Here is a 19,146-nt window from a genome sequence, read left to right on the forward strand (position 1 = left end):
TCAATAAATTTCTGGAATGCAAATTTTATTTTATTGACAAATATACTTTCTAAAAATAAATCAGTCTAGGGTATCATTTTTGTAAAGTATTTTATAATTTGTCCGCAGACATGTGGTCAGGCACTAGAGGTAGGAAAGTGAAGCTTAGCTGAGTTTAGTGTTGACAGCCCAGAATGAACTGACAGATGGAGAAAGCACTATATGATTAGGAAAAAAAGGAGAAAGTGAAAGCCCTAGACACAAAAAACAAACAGATGTCAGAGTCCCCTATCCTGCTCAGGGGAAATTCCACTACACAGACCAATCTGCTACATACATAGTGATAACACAGCTCTTTTCAGCCAGGGTATAGACAACATCTGGAATATGTTTGTGGTTAAGTGCAGTCTGTAAAGCTGATCTGGCCATAAAAGGTGGTAAAAGCCAATTTGGACTTCAAAGTTCAAACATTTGGGATATAAGGTGGAGTAACAAAACCGCTTGTGAGATAAAATAGGTGCTATTAGGACTGGAAGGCTCCCAGAACTAAGGGAGAGACAGGTAATTCTGAGGACAATCTGGACATCTGAAAAGCATGCAAGATCTTATCTAGACATTGAACACTAAAGAGTAAACCCGATAAAGTTATCTGTACCTCCTTAGAGTATTAATACATTTTGGAAAAGCTGAAACTGTCTTGAATTTCTTTACTACTTTGATAAGCCCAGACTTTTCAAAATCCTTCCCTGTCATAAAGTTCCCCACCCCCCATACATTATTTACTGGATTGAGGCAGTTTTACCGTGTTTCCCCAAAAATAAGACCTAGATGGACAATCAGCTCTAATGCGTCTTTTGGAGCAAAAATTAATATAAGACCCGGTATTATATTATATTATATTATATTATATTATATTATATTATATTATATTATATTATATTATATTGTATTATATTATGTTATACTATATTATATTATACCTGGTCTTAAGACCAAGTCTTATACTAATTTTTGCTCCAAAAGATGCATTAGAGCTGATTGTCTGGCTAGGTCTTATTTTTGGGGAAACACGGTATCTTAAAAATGTAAAGCAGCTTATAAGAGATCTCTCTAGAAAAAACTACCAAAGGACAGGAGCACCTCTTTTCTCTGGAAGAAGTGTCTAGCAATTATCTGGGTTTCAGCTAAACCTAGGCCATAAATATTTGGCCCAAAATTGCGTTGTTATGGTCTACTATAAAGATTATGCAAACTGGGGGTGGCCGGTTAGCTCAGTTGGTTAGAGTGTGATACTAATAACACCAAGGTTGCCGGTTCAGTCCCTGCATGGGCCACTGTGAGCAGCACCTTACTTAAAAAAAAAAAAAAAAAAAAAAGATTATACAAACTGTATTTTAGATAAATACCTAATGCATTCCTCCACAAGAGATGATCACAGCAGACAGAAATGTTCTCTCTTAAGTTTATCCTTACTAGATGGACACTAGCTCAAACATTAGGTAAACACATCTCTGTGGAGCGTAGGGAACAAGGCGTAGGAAACCTTGAAATCCTCTAGTACAGAATATTCAGAAAACTTATAGAAATTTTACAACTTATAAGTCCATCAATAGTGTACCAATTGATTAAATTACAGTATAGCCAAACTATGGGCTGTTATAAGCCATGAAAAATAATTACACATTTCTGCTCCTACAGAATGGAAAACCTCCCACACGTATTGTTAACGTTAAAACAACTTGCAAAAATAACTGGTTATAATGTGATCCTATTTTATGTGCGCAGTGTATATTTTTTATTACATGGTAATCATAGTTATCTCTTAGAGGCTGTGTGCTGGATTTTCATATTTCCCCTTATATACTTCTACATCAATCTTTTTTTTTTGCAGTGAGTGTGCACTACTTTTGTAATTTAAAAATACTCAGCAAATATTTTTAAAATTAAAGAAAAACAACCATATGAAATGGGGGGGAAGAACAATTAAAAATATACAATAAATCTTTAAGAGTGGTTATCTTTGGGACAAGTTTTTCTTTCTTTTACTTTTATGCATTTTGCAATTTTTAAAAAATTATCAATAATTTTAATGGAAAATTAAATCATTTTGAAACACTGTACAGAAGAGTGTGTATAGTATGTTAGTATTTATATTAAAAAGGATACTTATGTAGACATACACTTTTATCTCTGGAATGTTACCCAAGAAACTGGTAATATTGAATCTTCAGAGAGAAACTGAGTCACTAAGGGACAGAAGTGGAGGGAGATTTTTCATTCTCTACCTTGGTATAACTTTCGAATCTTATAACATAAGATGTGCATATATTACCCTTTCTGAAAGGTTAAAATGTTTTCAAAAATAAAATTAAAAATTAAAACTCTCTGTCTCCCGGACTCCATTTCCACACCGGCCTTCTGTGGCAAAGCCCCTTCTACATTTGCCCAACAAATAAGCACAGTCTCTGAGTTAAAGCCAATGCTGGTAGCAACAGCCTAGAAACATGGGAAGCAACTCTTATTATAAGAGCTGATGCATAGCTGATGATAAGAGGGAGCCAAAACCAATCGAGTAGATATTTCCTTCCAATTAAGAAAAACACTGTCACCAGAAGGTTTGTAATCTCTGTGGGCAGATTTATTTTTCTCTTCTGCATCTTACGTGGAAAGGAAGCATGGCTCCAAGGGTAGAACTATTCACTCACAGAGTAACAGAGGGCAGGGACTTTTCCATTGGAAACACTCCCTGTGCCTATCTCAGTTCCTAGCGTATGGAAGGCACTCACTATATATATTTGAATAACTAATAATGAATCAATTAAATTTTAAGTAATTGTAATATGAAAGTGTCGTAATTATAAAGCTGCGGAAGAGGGCGTGCTCTGACAACCCCATCAATTCTCAGGAAAGCCCACACCTCATGGCTCGCGGTTTGGGTGATTTAGCTGAGCCATGATGGCCATCTAGTGGCAGAACACACTTACATCACCAGTTTAGTAGGTTAGTGGGGGTTTTCTTTTTTCAACCGATTTTTTTGAAGGTAAACTATAAAATTAAAATGAAGAAATGATAGTAAACATATTATAATATAAGAGAGAATTCGAGAGAGGAATGGAGAGAAAACCAAGAAATGGGAGTTAAACTCTTGGGAGAGTCGGGGAAAGGGAATGGCACCAAAGACACAATAAGTAAAAGGAGAAGTCAGGGAAAGGGAAAATGAGTGGAGTTGGCTCTTGTACTTGTCAAAGTTGACGTCCAGCATGCCCGCCTTCTCCTGGCTGATTCGTAACAATGGTGTGTCCAACCGCCGAACACAGTCCTTGTCCAGTGTTGATGTCCAGTCTTGGAAGGTTTTTCGAACCAGTTCATCAATGGCCTGAACCATCTGCTGATAGGTATGTACACTCTCCTCTCCAGTTCCAATGTGAGGTAAGAAATGAGCATTAGAAAGACACTGAGGAGTGAGAACAACCAATGGGTAGAGCTTACTTGCCACATTCCTCCATGTTATCCTCTCCCTGAGACCACACACACACACACACCAACAACAACAATATGTGTAAGGCTTGCCATGGAAGTTGATTTTGACTACTTAGAGGAAAGGTAGAGCCAAAAAGAAGGGTGAGAAGAAGATACCAAGGCACAATGAGAAAGGGAGTCAAAACAAAGAAAGAGAAGCACGGAGATTCCGCTCAAGAAAAAAGTTAGGGGAAGAAAGTAAATTACAGAAGGTGAAGGATTTAAGAGGTACAAGACTGAGAACTAGTATGAGCCCTTCCTCACTGGTCTTAGCCCACGACTTCCTAAGAAGCTTCCAGTTGTCTGCAGGTGGCCTTATTCTCTCCCTGAACCAATTAGATGACAGCAGGGGCCTCGATAACTTTAGGTCTACATTATCAAAGAGTTTTTTGGTTGCTTTTTTTTTTCTGTTTCTTTGTGACTGTCCTTCTAGGGAGACCAGCCTTCGAAGGGCCTCACCTGTCCAGTTCTCTAGATTGTGAGATTGTATTGCTCTTCTGGTGGCCCAACTTCACAAATGCTGACCCTATTCCTCCTGTCCACTTTGATATGAAATACCTAAAATGACCCACATTCTACCACACACTCGCCCTCGCCGCAAATCCAAGGCCGTGGCCTGCCTCGCTGCAGAGCTGCATCTGCCATTCCCCTGGGCAGATTTACTCTCTGGTCATGAAAACAGTCTAGGGAAACTCTGGACATGTCGCCCATCTCTCCCCGCACGTGGCACAGTCTGCAAACTACCATCTCCCTGAGGCCAAGACGTGGAAAAGGCCAGGCGCTCACATTCATCACTCTGTCGATGCGGCGCCGTAGGATCCGCACCCAGTGTGCCTGCCCAGAATACTGGGCCATGTAGGGTTCCAGGTAGGGCCATTTCTTTATCAGTTCACGGTTCACGAGGGCCAATTCACTATTAAACAACATGTAGAGATCCACAGCCTTCTTGTCATATGTTCGCTTGATAGCCTAAGGAAAAAGAGAAAGAAGTTGACAACATGCCCTGGGGATTCAGGTTCCTCCAGTTACTCATCCAATAGGAAAGTTACACCCTGTTGTGGGAGTCACACTCCTTAGTGATCTGGAAATCAGGGGAAGAAAAGAGGCCCTGGCAATTCAGGGCAGGAGAAAGAGTGTGAATGGAGGCGTGGAAGGCTCAGGAGAAACTGCAGGAATGCACAAGAGAACCAGGGGTGGAGGAAGCAGGTGGGACAGCAGCACCTCACGGGCTGCAAGCCTGTGGAAGATGTCCAGCAGCAGCACTCCGTGCTCCACGTCCCGCACTAACTCGAAGGCGGAGGTGATCAGGTTCTGAGTCATCACCTCCAGGTCCTTGACTCCAGCACGAAACCTGCACAGTTAGAGAGGCATGGTGAAGGGTGGGTGCCCTCGCTAGCCCCCAAGTCCATCCCCTGAGTAAGAATCCTGTGTTATGTACTGAGGGTTTTTTACATGCCAGCCACTGACTAAGTGCTTTACATGCACTAATGCATTCACTCCTTCAAACAAGGCAGTGAGATAGGTTCTGTCGTTAAGCTTATTTCATTGATGAGGAGACAGAGGCTCTAACTGGTAGGGTAATTTGCCTAGTCACATATCTACTCTGTGGCAGAACCGGGATTCGAGCCCTGAAAGGCTAACTCTGGAACTCTCCTTCTGAACAGCCATCTTATTCCTTGCACTCTCTCCTGTCCATGCCATCCCTCATCTGTCACCTGCACACAATCCTTTGTACACTCGCACCTGACCTCCCTTCCCTGCTCTACCCCAGTCAGCCTGTGGTTCTCTCACCGATTGTAGTCTTCATGCCAAGAGGTGTTCTTGACGTCCAGGATGCCCCCGTGAACGGCTCGCAGCATGTGCAGATTTTTATGAAAGATGTCCTCAATCTCCAGCAAGTTCCGTGTTATCTGGGGCCCTTGGGCACCAAAGAAGTAAGGAAGGGGACCTTGCTTGCCATCTTCCCAGCGGGCAAAGTGGTACTGACAGTCACATACCTAAAAAGAAGTCAATGTGAGAATTCCTGCGCTCCCTTCTGAACTTGTAAATCCTGAGCTCTATGGTGTAGCTTAAAATGTCTAAAAACTAGGGAGGACCAACCACATGCAAGGGGCTAATGAGATGAATTTTGGCTGCAGAACGGAATATGAGATGCTAAGGCAATTGTAACAGGCAACGTCTAAAAGAACAGGATGGTGGTAGGTTACACAGTGACACAGGAAGCGCCAAAGAGGTAAGTTCTATGTTTAGCCTCTGCCCCAGTTCTCCCACTACTGGATGGGGATTCTGGAATGTCTGCTGTTGCCTTTGATTCTCCTTTCCCGACAGTCTTCCCACCTCAATCAGGTCCTTGCAGCGCTGCACAAACGCATCCACCTGAGCAAATATGCTGGTCTGGTCCAGGACCCAGCCCCGACTGGAGAACCTGTGTTAGGGAAAAAATGGACCGACTCAAAAAGCAAGAACACTAGGTGCCAATCTGCCTATACAATACTATAACTGGTACCCTTGATTCAGGGGGAGCCTTAGAAAAGGAGACCCCAAGAAGTGGTTTTCCTGAACTCTGAGAGAGGAAACACAAAGGGAGGAGACAAAGTATCTTAGTTCTAGGAGATTTATACATAATGGAATTTTAAACTTTAGGGCCAAGAAAGGAGGAAAAGACCAGGAAGGACTCCTGGAATCAGGGAGAAGTTATTAGAGTGAAGAAAACCTAGGGCTAGGAGCTAGAATATCTGTATTCAGAGAGAAAACTCAGACCCATATAGAAACTCCTGGGTCTAGAGAAATATAATCCATAGGCTTAAAAAATAAAAGTGCAAGTGAAAGGAGTCAGAATCCACCCTCTATAGGAATGACACGGGGATAACATATGGGACATTCGGGAGACACATCTTACTGGGAATGCATCTGCACAGCCCGCAGGTAGTGATCTTTCCAGGCATGACAACAGGAAATGCAGCCTTGTAGGTCCTCCTTGCTAGAAGAAACATATCCCTCAAAGATTCGGTCCAGGGAGATGGCATGACAGCATAAGCGGATGATCTCATTGCTCATCTGCAGAATGGATCCCCACAGCCTCAATTCACAGCTTTAGATGCACCCACGCCCTTCTCTGAATCTCCCTGACCATGCCTCAGGTCTCGGCCTCCTACTTCTTGATTTGACTCCTGATATCCGCCGGCTGGGCCTGGGCGCTGTTCTCCACTTCTGGCGGGCAGCCCCTCTGGACTCCACCTCCCTCCCTGCCTCAGCCCAGCTTGCAACTGCGCTTGCCAGCGAGCACTCAGCTTGGTGCCTTTCTCCCACATGTGGGTTCTGTCACCCCAGTTGAAATGTGCTAGATCCTGCTGCTCAAAAGCCAATGTTCCTTCCTAAATCTACCTCTTGCCCACTGCAATTTCCATCTTTGGAATTGAGACAAAGAGTCTTTCCCTTCTGTACAAGTCAGCCTGGGAATCTGTCGTTCATGCCTCCCTGCCCACACTCCATCACCTCTTCTCAAAGACCCTCCTCTCACCTAGGCTACTTCCCTCTGGGAGCAAAACGTCCAGCCCAGACCCCAACTCGGAGCGTCGCTAACATTGACAATGCAGGCCGGCGCCTTTGGTCTCTGTCTGACCGGAAGGGTGCGCCTGTTTTTTCACCACAGATCTTCTGCTAAGGGAATTCCACCGTCTTTAGAATATCTGAGTTCTGTCAATGTGGCCACCCCCTAAAAACCCTCTGCCCCACCCTCTGCGGACACACACCTTTCGGAAGAGGGAGGTCAGCCTCTCCCGAGTGTTGTAGTGGGGAGAGTTGACCCAGATGATGCGGATGAGACTGATCAACTTAGGAAGCTTATTAGGGATGTCCTTCGGCCGCATGAAGGCTAATTCCTGGTAAGGTTCCTTCAGGATTGACAGAAATGTCAGGTTCGACTGTGCTTGACAAGAACCGTCCTGGCAATAGAGAGAAACCAGGAGTAAACTTATCCACTGAAAAGAACTGGTTCAAAGCGAGTGCTTGTTATCCATCTTGAACCCCAACCTGTCTTGCCTCCACTGGGAAGTAGTCCCAATTAACCCAGCCCTACCTGCTGCCAACCATTTCAGGTCTCTGCAGCCCCCAGGGTCACAGTTTACACACAATGACTTTTATTCATGTACTAGTTTCTATGAAAGTGTTTTTATGTCTTTTCTCAGGTGCCAGTCCCAGCTCCCCCACTAGCCTGGGAGTTACCCAAGCTCAGGTTTTGTGTCTATCCCCTAGTTCCTTCAGTTGAACTCAGCATTTTGCACAAAGTAGGTACTCAACAGCTGTGGATCAACTACCACGTTTCCCCGAAAATAAGACCTAGCTGGACAATCAGCTCTAATGAGTATTATATTATATTATATTATATTATATTATATTACATTACATTATATTATATTATATTAGACCCGGTCTTATATTATAGTAAAATAAGACCGGGTCTTATATTAATTTTTGCTCCAAAAGACGCATTAGAGCCAATTGTCCTGCTAGAACTTATTTTCGGGGAAACATTGCAACTGGGCATCCCTCCCATTCATCCCCATAGTTTTCACTACAGTTTCTTTCATTGCCCTGTACTCAACCAAGGGTTTAGACTTTCCACCTTGCTGTGCCTCAATTCCCTCAATATCTAGCTTAAAATTCCACCTAGGGAGAGAAGTCTTCTATCTCTGTACTCTATAGATCACTCTGATCTTCTGTGTCTCCAACAATAGCATAATCAGCTTGTCATACTCTATCAAATTTATGCTTTACGTGTTTATCTTGCAACCCTCTTAGCTGAACCACGTGGGTTCCTCTGTGATCCCATGACATCTAGTAATCCTATTTTGTGTAAGTCTTATTTTCTCAGCTGGATTGGGCTCATAGAGGGTACTCAATGTATATTTGTTGATTAACTAATTGTCTCTCTAACTAAACTATAAGCTCCTTGAGACCTTATGTTCTACTATTTTATACTCTCCCATCAGTACAAGTCCAGTCACTGGGTGAATCTATCTTCTCTGTTGATGATTATGTTGGATCCCTCTTCTTGGCACCCTATATTGTCCGAATCACTGTCCACTTTCTGCTAAACCTCCATCCTTCTAGCCACTCACACACCTGGATCTGCTGGGCCAGTTTCACAAAGGGTGCCAAGTAGGAAGACTTGGCAAGACGCAGGATGGACTCAATGTGTTTCACTCCTTCTTTCACCAGCTGTGTACTGATGCCAGACAGGTCCATGCATCGGTTGCGCCAGAACTCAATCTCCTCCAAAGGACCTAAATTTTCTCCTGAATCCACAGTCTCCTGGGAACTGAGCACCTCCTTTATCTGTCGGGTCCAGTGGATCATGGAGGCTGCAGGAGAGAATGCAAAATCTCTTCATTTCTTTACTCCCCAATGTGTCCTTCCCTCTGCCTTCCTTTCTCAGCATCTGGGCTGCCCCTTTTCCTCTCCCCTAGGATCCCCGACACAATGGCAATGCCAGCCACTCACTCTCTAGCCGCTGCACCAGCTCTTTGTCCTTAAACACCACCTGAGGCTTCATGTTCATGGCCTCTGCAGGGATGTAGAGAACAGTGTGCCCCTCCAGTTTGTACCGAGTATCTAAGGAAAGGAAAGGACCATGGAAGTTCATAGAGAAGAAGGAGTTTATGTCACCCCAGTTCTGATCATGGTTAATGGTCTGAGGGCCAGGAAGTATATTTCAAAAGAGCAGGCAGGAGAAACTGACTCATACTTTTTTAATATCAAAAGGAAAAATGACAGAAGGCAAGAGAGAAACCTCACTGAGGTATACTAAGAGACTGTTATAAAACAAGGTCAAAGATCTGTACCATGCCCTCAACATTCTCTTCTAAGACACATACACTGTCCTACTTCCTCCATGCCACCTACATTTCCTCTTGTTCCTCTACATTTCCCACATGTACTCTTGGAAATTTCCAACTCTAAGTTTGAGCAGGTTTGGCCAACTGCTCTATAGCAGAAAACTGTACCTGGATTAGAAGGCAAATTCTGTATCTTTTTCCACTCATTCAACAAACACATACCAAGTACCTACTCCATGCCAGGCAATGTAGGTACTCGGGTTGAGTCTCCCACGTGCCTCACCAGCTCTACTGTCAGCGGGGCACTAGAACAGAGTGTTGAGACACCAGGCACTCAAGCCTTTCTGCTCACCTGTCAGGCATGCCAAGAACCTATGCAGATGAGAAGCAAAATGATTCCGAATACTCTCAGGCCAAGTTGTGTTTGTAAAGATCTGAGGGGCAAAGACACCACTGAGGAGGCGAAGCAGGGCTGGGATGTAGGAACCCCGCACTGTCCCAAACTGCACAATTGCCTCAAAGTTCTCTGGAGTGATGGGAACTGGTGCTTGGCGGATGAAGTAGACAATCTGGTTCTGGGTCTGCATGAAAGACATTAGATCAGAGTTCAGTCACCAGGCCCAGCCATGATACCCAAAGGAACCTGAGGCTCCAATCATGAAAGCCTGACTGAGTTCTTTGTAACATTCCCTTATCAAATCCTGATCCTTCTCCAAATGTCAGTGTCATGAGGTACTCCCTTTCTTTTCAGGGACATAATAGACTGCATAGTCAGAGATGTAAGGAGGAAATGCAGAGAGCATGCAGAGGATAGAGACTGTGTATTACGTCCAGTTTGGCTCCAAAACCAAGCACAGTGACTAGGATATATTAGATGTTCAATAAATGTTGGATGGATGGATGGATGGATGGATGGATGGATGGATGGATGGATGGAATGACAAGGATAGAATGGACAAAGCGCTTTCAGCTATAGGAAAAGCAGAAAGGAGAAGGACTGGAAGAAAGAGATAATTGTCTAGGGTTTACCATTTCAATTGCCTATATTTTTCTGTCAATTTTTCATTTATCCTTCAATTTTGTTTATAGTGAGTTTTAGTTGCTTACATTCAGGAATGTATACCTTTCATGTATAATGGTTAAAACTTTTTAAAGTTTCTGACTTCTACATGCTTAGAAAGGTCATTCCCACCCTAAGATCAGATTCACCTGGATTTTTTTCTTTAGTTCTTTTGTAACTACTCTTTATAATTTATTTAATTTTTAAAACTGAAAACAAAGCACAAATAAGAAATTAATAATCATCATCTTCCCACTACCCAGAATTAAATGTTGGCATTTTGTGTCTATAGTTTTAAAAGCTTAACAACTATTATTTTTTAAAGATATATGTTAATTATAAATAACCAAAACAATGCAGAAAAGTACAAAGATAAAGTTAAAATGTCATATAAAATTCCACCATCCAGACAATGCCATTAACATTAGAGAAAAAAATTATTCCGAACATCTTTTTATAGATATATACATACAGAAAAATAAAATAGTTATTTCAAAATAGGATCACACTATTTTTAATTAAAAGTATTAAATTTAATTTCACTTGGATTTAATAGAATAAAAAGACATTGATGTGATTATAATGAAGGAATCGATAAGCTTCAAATAAATGTTTCTTTACCTGTAAGAGAGATTTCTTCCCAAAAGACCCCTTTCTAAAGTCATAAGAGAGATTATGAAAAACATTAAGAGGTTCGTTTTCTCACTACCTTTCCATTTTAATTTCTATTGACTCTGCTTTGAAAGATAAAAACACTGGCATCCTCAAATTCTCTCTCATTTTCTCACCGCTTCCCAATTTTTGTTACAGTACTATTTTTACATTGTCCAAATTGATAATATTCACATTTTATAGCATAGACATAATTCTCACAGTTATTTAGTTTAGATCTTTATGTAAATGAATTGAATATTCATAGATTCTCTATTCCTAAATTTTTTATTTGGTTCATTTCTAAATAGGCTGGACTTTTGCTGATGATGTTATTTTTGGTTTTTTAAAGTAGGGTTCTTTCAAGATTGAAAATGCCTATCTGGTTGCCTTTATACTTAACCATCTAGGCCAGGAACAATACCTTTCGGTCACACTATCTTTCCCACAGGACGCTGTGGGAGTGGGCCTCTGGGTGTTCAGAAAAGTCTGAGACCAGCCTGATGTTTCCCTGTGGTAGATAATTAGGTTTTTTGACTAGAGGCCTAAATAATATTTACCCAAGTTTTTATTTTGAAAACAATTCCAACCCATAAAAAAGGTGCAAGAAAAACACAATGAACAGCAACATATGCTTCATCTAGATTCTCTAATTGTTAATGGTTTTCCATATTTTACTTGATTGGGCCCTCTCCACCCTCCTCCCTCTCTCCCTCTCTCAGCTTAGCCATTTGAAAGCTAGCAGCAGACATCATAATACTACATCCTGAAATACATCAGCGTACTCATATAGCTCCTAAAAACAAGGATATTCTCCAACATACCCAACACTAGTTATCACACTCAGAAAACTTAACTTCATATAATACTTTATATAATACACAATCCATATTCAATTTTTCCCCATTGTCCCAATAATGTTATTTACATCTGGTTTTTTCCCATCCAGGATCCAATCCAGGATCACATATGGTCATGTCTCCTTAGTCAACTTTAATTCCTCACAGTTCCCCAGTCTTTTTCTTTCTTCCATGACATTGATATTTCTAATCATCCAGGTCAGTTGTTTTCCAAAATGTCCCTTAATTTGGATTTATCTGATTATTTTCTCATTATTAGATTCAAGTTAAATATTCTTGGCAGGAATGCCACATAGGTGATACTTCGAAAGAATTAATTTCCTCAAATTTTAGTAGCTTAACTAAGATGTATTGATATCAGATATTGTGTAATAAATTTTGTGAAATAAAGTATGTCATTTTAATTTCCAGATTCAGTTCCTTCTGCAGTGCAGGGAAATTATTTTACCTTTAAATTTATATTCTGTTTCATTAATTGGCTCTAGTAGATTACCTGTGTCTGTCTTTCATGTCTATTAACTTCTCTCTAATTGTGCTGTCATTGGTTTTTCTCTTCTGCATACACTGTAATTATCTCAAGCCTCTCTTCTACATCAGTTCAGATTTTCAAAGATAGCTATTCAGTCCCTTACTGTTTCTGACCTACCGTGTTTCCCCAAAAATAAGACCTAGCCGGACCATCAGCTCTAATGTATCTTTTGGAGCAAAAATTAATATAAGACCTGGTATTATATTATATTATACTATAAAGACCAGATCTTATGTTATATAAGACCCGGTATTATATTATATCATATTAAAGACCCAGTCTTACATTATATTAAAATAAGACTGGGTCTTATGTTAATTTTTGCTCCAAAAGATGGATTAGAGCTGATGGTCCAGCTAGGTCTTATTTTGGGGGAAACACGGTACTAGTTTTGTAACATGGTGCTTTGTTTCCTAAAATCTGCAATCTCCCTCTTATTTCATTCTCATGTTTTATCATTTCACTTCTCAGCTTTCTAAAAAACTGAATTCATGCTCTTATTAAGTCATACTATAACATGAAGTTGTGAGAAATTTCCTTCTGTTCAGTTATGTTTTCCTTGTTTGCATGCTTTGCTCTTTTTTTGGTCTTTTTTTCCCCCCTTGATGAAATATGCTTTCAGATGCCATGCAATTTCTTTTCACTCTCCTCATGCTTGAGCAGCAATATGAATTCATTCTTTTTGGTATAATGTACTGTGGGGTGACTTCTTGATGTCCCACTGTGAGAGCCAGTTTTTATCCCCCTCCAAGTTAAAGTGAAATAGTTGAGTCTTTTATGTTTTATTCACTTTTCTCTAGCCTAAGAGAATTGCATAAAGGGGATGGGCAGGTGGTTAAGGCTAATTTAAAACAGTGTAAAATCTTTGTTAAAATACCTGGGTTCTTTCTCTCTCTTCAGATTATGTTAAATGCCCAATCTAAGGTTCACTCCATGTCACTGGGGTCCACCATTCATGTGGGGAGGATGGTTTGCTTAACTCAGTGCATAGACCTTTCATTGGCCACCACTTTTAAAGTTTATTAGATTAGATTATGCTTCTTTCCAAGTTTGTTTACTCTTGGGTGGTTTTTTTCTGGTTTTTCTTTTTGCTCATTTTATCAAGTATTCAAGGGTAATAATTTTTTAAGAACGTTTCAATTGACCATCTTAACCCAGGAGAATATAATTAAGTCTGTGATCTATTTAGCAGGCATTTCAGCATGCTAAATAGTTTTTTTTTTTTAGGCTTTTTGAGGCATATTTGACAACTAAAAATTGTACATTAAGGTGTACAACTTAATGTTTTAATATGTGTATATATTGTGAAATGATCACCACAATCAAGCTAATTAGCATATCCATCATCTCACATAGTTACCATTTCTTTCTTTTTGTGTGTGTGGTAAGAACACTTAAGATTTACCCTCTTAGCAAATTTCAAGTATACAATACAATATTATTAACTATCGTTACCATGCTGTATATTAAATCTCCAGAATTTAATTCATCTTGCATAACTGAAACTTTGTACCCTTTCCCCCCAGTTTAATTGAGATATGGTTGACTTATAATATTATATGTTTCCCTAAAACTAATAAAAATAAATAAAACTCTAAAAAAACATTATATTAGTTTAAAGTGTACAACATAATGATTTGATATATGAATTTATTGAAAAATGATTACAAGTTTAGTTAACATCCTCACATAGTTACAAATTTTCTTATCATGAGAACTTTTAAGACCTACTCACTTAACAACTTTAAAATATATAATACAGTATTGTTAAGTACAGTCACCATGCTGTACATTGTATCCCCAGAACTTATTTATCTTATACCTGAAAGTTTGTACCTTTTCACTACCTTCACCCATTTTCCCTATTCTCCAACCCCCTGACTCTGGCAACTACCAACCTGTTTCAGTGAGTTAGGTTCTTTGTTTTTTTCCTAGATTCCACCTATAAATGAGATGATACAATATGTGTCTTTCTCTGTCTGACTTATTTCACTTAGTATAACGTCCTTAAGATCCATCCATGTTGTTGAAAATGGCAGGGGTTTTTTTCTTTCTCATTGCTGAAATATATACATATAATTCATCTTGCATAACTGAAACTTTGATATATATAGATATAGATATAGATATAGATCTATATATATCAACTTTGATATAGATCTATATCTATATATATCACATTTTCTGTATCCGTTCATCATCCATTAGTGGACACTTAGGCTGTTTCCATGTCTTGGCTACATTGTAGTAAATAATGCTACAATGAACATGAGGGTGCACATATTGATTCAAGATATTAATTTTATTTCCTTTGAATACATTAGTGGAATTGCTGGATCAAATGATAGTTCTATTTTAAATTTTTTGAAGAAACTCCATACTATTTTCTGTAGTGGCTGCACCAATTTACATTCCTAAGAACAATGCACAAGGGTTCCCTTTATTCACATCCTCACCAATATTTGTTATCCCTTGCCTTTTTTATGATAACCACTATAACAGGGGTGAGGTGAATGTCATTGTGGATTTGATTTTCATTTCCCTGATGATTAGTGATGTTGAGCATCTTTTCATGTATGAGGTCAGACAATTAAGTTCGCGAACTCATCCTAGAATAAGTGCTACATACCTCATTGCTGAATATCATTATGGTCACCTTCAAAGTACTCCCCTTGGGAAGCTATGCACCAACGCCAGCGCCCAGTTCATTCTTCAAAGCAATTTTGGAATTCTTTTTCTGGAATGGCCATCAGAGCTGTGGTTGTATTACCCTTGATGTCCTGAATGTCACCAAAATGTCTTCCTTTCAATATTTCCTTTATCTTCGGGTAAAGAGGTCATTGGGGGCTAGATCAGGTGAGCACGAAGAGTGATCCAACATAGTTGTTTGTTTACTGGCTAAAAACTCCCTCACAGACAGTGAGCTGGTCCATTGTTGTGATGCAAGAGCCATGAATTGTTGATGAAAAGTTCAGGTCGTCTAACTTTTTCACGCAGCCTTTTTAGCACTTCCAAATAGTAGACTTGGTTAACTGTTTGTCCAGTTGGTACAAATTCATAATGAATAATCCCTCTGATATAAAAAAAGTTTAGGAACATCGTTGCAACAAGTTCGCAAACTTAATTGTCAGACCATTAATTCTCAGACCATATGTTGGCCATTTGTATGTCTTGTTTGGAAAAATGTCCTTTCAATTCCTCTGCTCATTTTTTAATCAGATTGTCTGTCTTTTTGCTATGAGTTCTTTATTTTTTTTTTTTGGATAACTTCTATCGGATTTATAATTTGCAAATATCTTCTCCCGTACGTTAGATTGCCTTTTCATTTTGTTGATGGCTTCTTTTGCTGTGCAAGTTTTTCAGTATGATGTAGTTCCACTTGTTTATTTTTGCTTTTCCAGCCTTTGCTTTTGGTATCAGAATCTTTATACCGTTTGACCAAAATCTCCCCTTTTCCCCCTCCCTCCAGCTACACAGATTGTTTTTTTAATAAATTTTATTGGGGAATATTGGGAGACAGTGTGTTTCTCCAGGCCCATCAGCTCCAAGTCATTGTCCTTCAATCTAGTTTTGGAGGGCACAGCTCAGCTCCATCTCCAGTCGCCATTTTCAATCTTTAGTTGCAGGGGGCACAGCCCACCATCCCATAGCGGGACTGGCAACCTTGTTGTTGAGAGCTCGCACTCTAACCAACTGAGCCATTCGGCCACCTCTCCAGAAACTCAGCAGCAGCTCGTTGTCTTCAATCTAGTTGTGGAGGGCGCAGCTCACTGGCTCGTGTGGGAATCGAACCGGCAACCCTGTGGTTCAGAGCTTGCGCTCTAACCAACAGAGCCATCTAGTCGTCCCCTAGATTTTTTTAATGGAAAAACATTGTTTTCCCTGTTGCCTAATTCTATTCATTGAATAATTCATCCTTCCCCTCAGATTTTAAGTGTCACTTTTATAGAAAATGCTTACGTATATGGTTCTGTACTTTGTTTCTTTATTGTTGCTTATATAATGTATATTCCCGCTCCTGTACAACTGTTTTTAATTACTGCAGTTTAATAAAAGATTTTCATATTCACAAATCTCCTCCATTACTTTCCTTCTTCATCATTTTGTTTGCTATTTTCATGCATTTTTCTGGATATATTTTAAAATCCTTTACACAAGGTATCTAGGGACTGTGGCACTTTGATTGGATTACATTAAAACGGTACATTTTTTCAGATGGAATGATCTTTATAATATTAAGATTCCCATACAGAAACATGGTATGGCTCACCATTTATTCAAATCTTTTTTGGCCTTCAACAAAGTTATTTTCTTTCATATAAATCCTACATACTTTTCACAAAGTTTTGTTCCTTTTGTGAATGAAATCTTTTTTTCATAATGTTTTGTAGGTGATTATTGTCAATATACAGGGAAAAGCCATAGCCTGTTATTGCCTTTGTTTCATATGGGACATTTCACAAATTGTCATTGCACAGGACCATGCTCATCTTCATCAGCATTGAGATTTTTTTGTATGTGCTGCCAATAAAAGCAAAGCAATAGCCTTTTTCTTTTCCAACATTTTATTTCAAAAATTTTCAAACATACAACAAAGTTAAAAGGACTTTACAATAATGACCAGTACACCCACCACCCAGATTCTACCACTAACATTTTACTATACGAAAGGCCGACAATTAAGTTCGCGAACTTTCCACCGTGCACTTACGTGTACATCGGTCTTTTAACTCTCCCCCTACCCATGGTTTACCCTTCACTAATGTATCTTCCACCTTGTTGAAATAGTTATCTATCTAACCATGAAAGCCTCCAATATTTCCCTCTAGGATAAAGGCCAAATTCTTTGCATGACATAAAAGGCCCCCCACAAGCTGACCCCAACCCACCTTTTCAGTATCACTTCCCACAACGCCTGTTTTCTTTTACATAAAGTATTCTTTACCTGAACAGCTCTTACCCAGACTCGAATCCTACTTACCCTTCATCCCCAATTCAAAAATCATCTCCATTGCCAATCCTTGCCTGCACTCCACTGGCTACATTCGTTGCTCCCATAAAGCTCCTATAAAGCTTTGCCCATGCATCATAATATGTTGTAAATATTTTTATACGTCTTGTCTTCCCCACTAGACCATGAGATCATCAAAAGCAAAACCCTGCCTCATTCCTGTCTGTACCCTACTGCCAAGCAGGGTGTCTGACACACTGTGAGGCTCCATAGACCTTAGGCACAGGAGAAAAGACTCGAAGATGATGGAGATACACAGAACCCTCAGCTCCCTGGAAGACCACCTTGGAGTCTGGGAAAGTGGAGTACCCACCTGTACAGGCATGCCCAGATCTAGCTTCAGCCCCAAATAGGGGTCAATGAAGATGGTGAGGATAGGCTCCGAAGGATCCTGGGCAAAGTGTTCCAGAATGGCATCATGCTCCTCCGTCCATTTGGCATCTGCCAGTCCTGTCAGCACAGCTCGGGACAGGAAAAAGGGCTTCTACAGGAGAACAGAGAGCCAAGAAAAGGTACAGCTGTTAGGATGAGTCATTTCTCCCATCTACAATCACATGTGAGGACATGGGAGATGAGAGAAGTCAGACAGGTCCAGAATGGTGAAGAGAAAGCTGAGGATGAACTGATTTTGAAGAAACAAGATAGTAAAATTCTCTTGCCTCTATGAGTGAAAATAGAATGGATCATAGGGGAAAACTAAACACTTTCCTTAGTTTCCTTTCAAGGAAGATATCTTTCCTTGGGATGTTATCTTCCCAAGATATTTCACTTATGCCTGTGATTGTAAAAATGCATTATCAAGCAACCCTCAACCTCAAAGTCAAACTAAATTATAGGAACATATTAACCTAAATCAAGCAATTAGGAACAAGAAGATGACAAGCTGGAAAAGGGATAAGGGTGCAAGAGCAATTTCTTCATGATGCAGCCTCCTCAAGATACTGTAATAAGTATGAGATATTAGGTAAAAGTCAATTGGCATAGCAGTGAAGAAGAAGTGAGGGAAAAAGAAAATACTGGAGAACACCAAAGAACAACTCAATTAGATGGAAAATAAATTGTAACTGACGGCCAGAAAAAAAAATTACTCTGTAGAACTCTACTAAATAAATTAAGGAAACTTGAAGATATAAAGATAGAGCTCAGGGAAACTGAGAAGCCATCCTATCCTTCTGCCAGTACTGCTGGAACATGAGAAGGAATCTATTTTATTTAAAGTTTTCAGCTCAACAAAACTTAGTGATCTAAATCTTTCCTATAGGTGAACCAATGAGAAAAACACTAAGACTCCGATAAATAAATGGACATAAGGACATTAACAGACATGTCATGCCATAAAAAAGAGAAAGTGAAAATATGAAAAAGTGTTCAATTTATCTTGAAGTCAAAGAAATACAAATAAAAATAGTAAAAATATATCATTTATTGCCTATCATTTTTTTAAATCCTTGCTAAACTGATAACACCCAGGCCTAGAAAGGGTTTGTTGCAAAAAGTACAATTCATTTGGAACAAAAAGTACAATTCATTTGGAAAACAGCTTGGCATTATGTATTAAAAGCATTAGAAATGTTTTTTACTCTATGATTCAATAATTCCATGTACAGGAATCTATCTCAGGAAATACTAAGTGTTTCAAAATGTATTAATTTTACTTATAATATTCATCACAGTATTATTATGAAAGCAAAAAAAATAGA

The 19,146-nt window shown here is 39.6% G+C and overlaps 1 protein-coding gene across 5 annotated transcripts in view; it reads right to left on the minus strand.

The window, feature by feature from the left end:
• Nucleotides 1–19,146, minus strand: part of DNAH2 (dynein axonemal heavy chain 2) — a 101,638-nt gene that overhangs the window by 75,735 nt on the left and 6,757 nt on the right. For 3 of the 5 annotated variants that reach the window (XR_004421412.1, XM_033091837.1, XM_033091836.1), the window contains exons 4-14: nt 17,760–17,930; nt 9,688–9,916; nt 9,001–9,111; nt 8,623–8,861; nt 7,251–7,442; nt 6,398–6,555; nt 5,836–5,923; nt 5,290–5,495; nt 4,720–4,849; nt 4,285–4,467; nt 3,219–3,433 (exon numbers count right to left, since the gene is read on the minus strand). Coding sequence is in view for 4 of the 5 variants with exons in the window: in XM_033091837.1 (XP_032947728.1) it covers nt 3,219–3,433; nt 4,285–4,467; nt 4,720–4,849; nt 5,290–5,495; nt 5,836–5,923; nt 6,398–6,555; nt 7,251–7,442; nt 8,623–8,861; nt 9,001–9,111; nt 9,688–9,916; nt 17,760–17,930 (1,922 nt within the window). In the remaining variant the exon portion in view is untranslated. The remainder of the gene's footprint in view (nt 1–3,218; nt 3,434–4,284; nt 4,468–4,719; nt 4,850–5,289; nt 5,496–5,835; nt 5,924–6,397; nt 6,556–7,250; nt 7,443–8,622; nt 8,862–9,000; nt 9,112–9,687; nt 9,917–17,759; nt 17,931–19,146) is intronic. The other 2 variants (XM_033091838.1, XM_033091839.1) reach the window with 2 other exon arrangements.

This window comes from Rhinolophus ferrumequinum, chromosome 21 (genome assembly GCF_004115265.2).
Source record: "Rhinolophus ferrumequinum isolate MPI-CBG mRhiFer1 chromosome 21, mRhiFer1_v1.p, whole genome shotgun sequence".
Lineage (NCBI taxonomy): Eukaryota > Metazoa > Chordata > Mammalia > Chiroptera > Rhinolophidae > Rhinolophus > Rhinolophus ferrumequinum.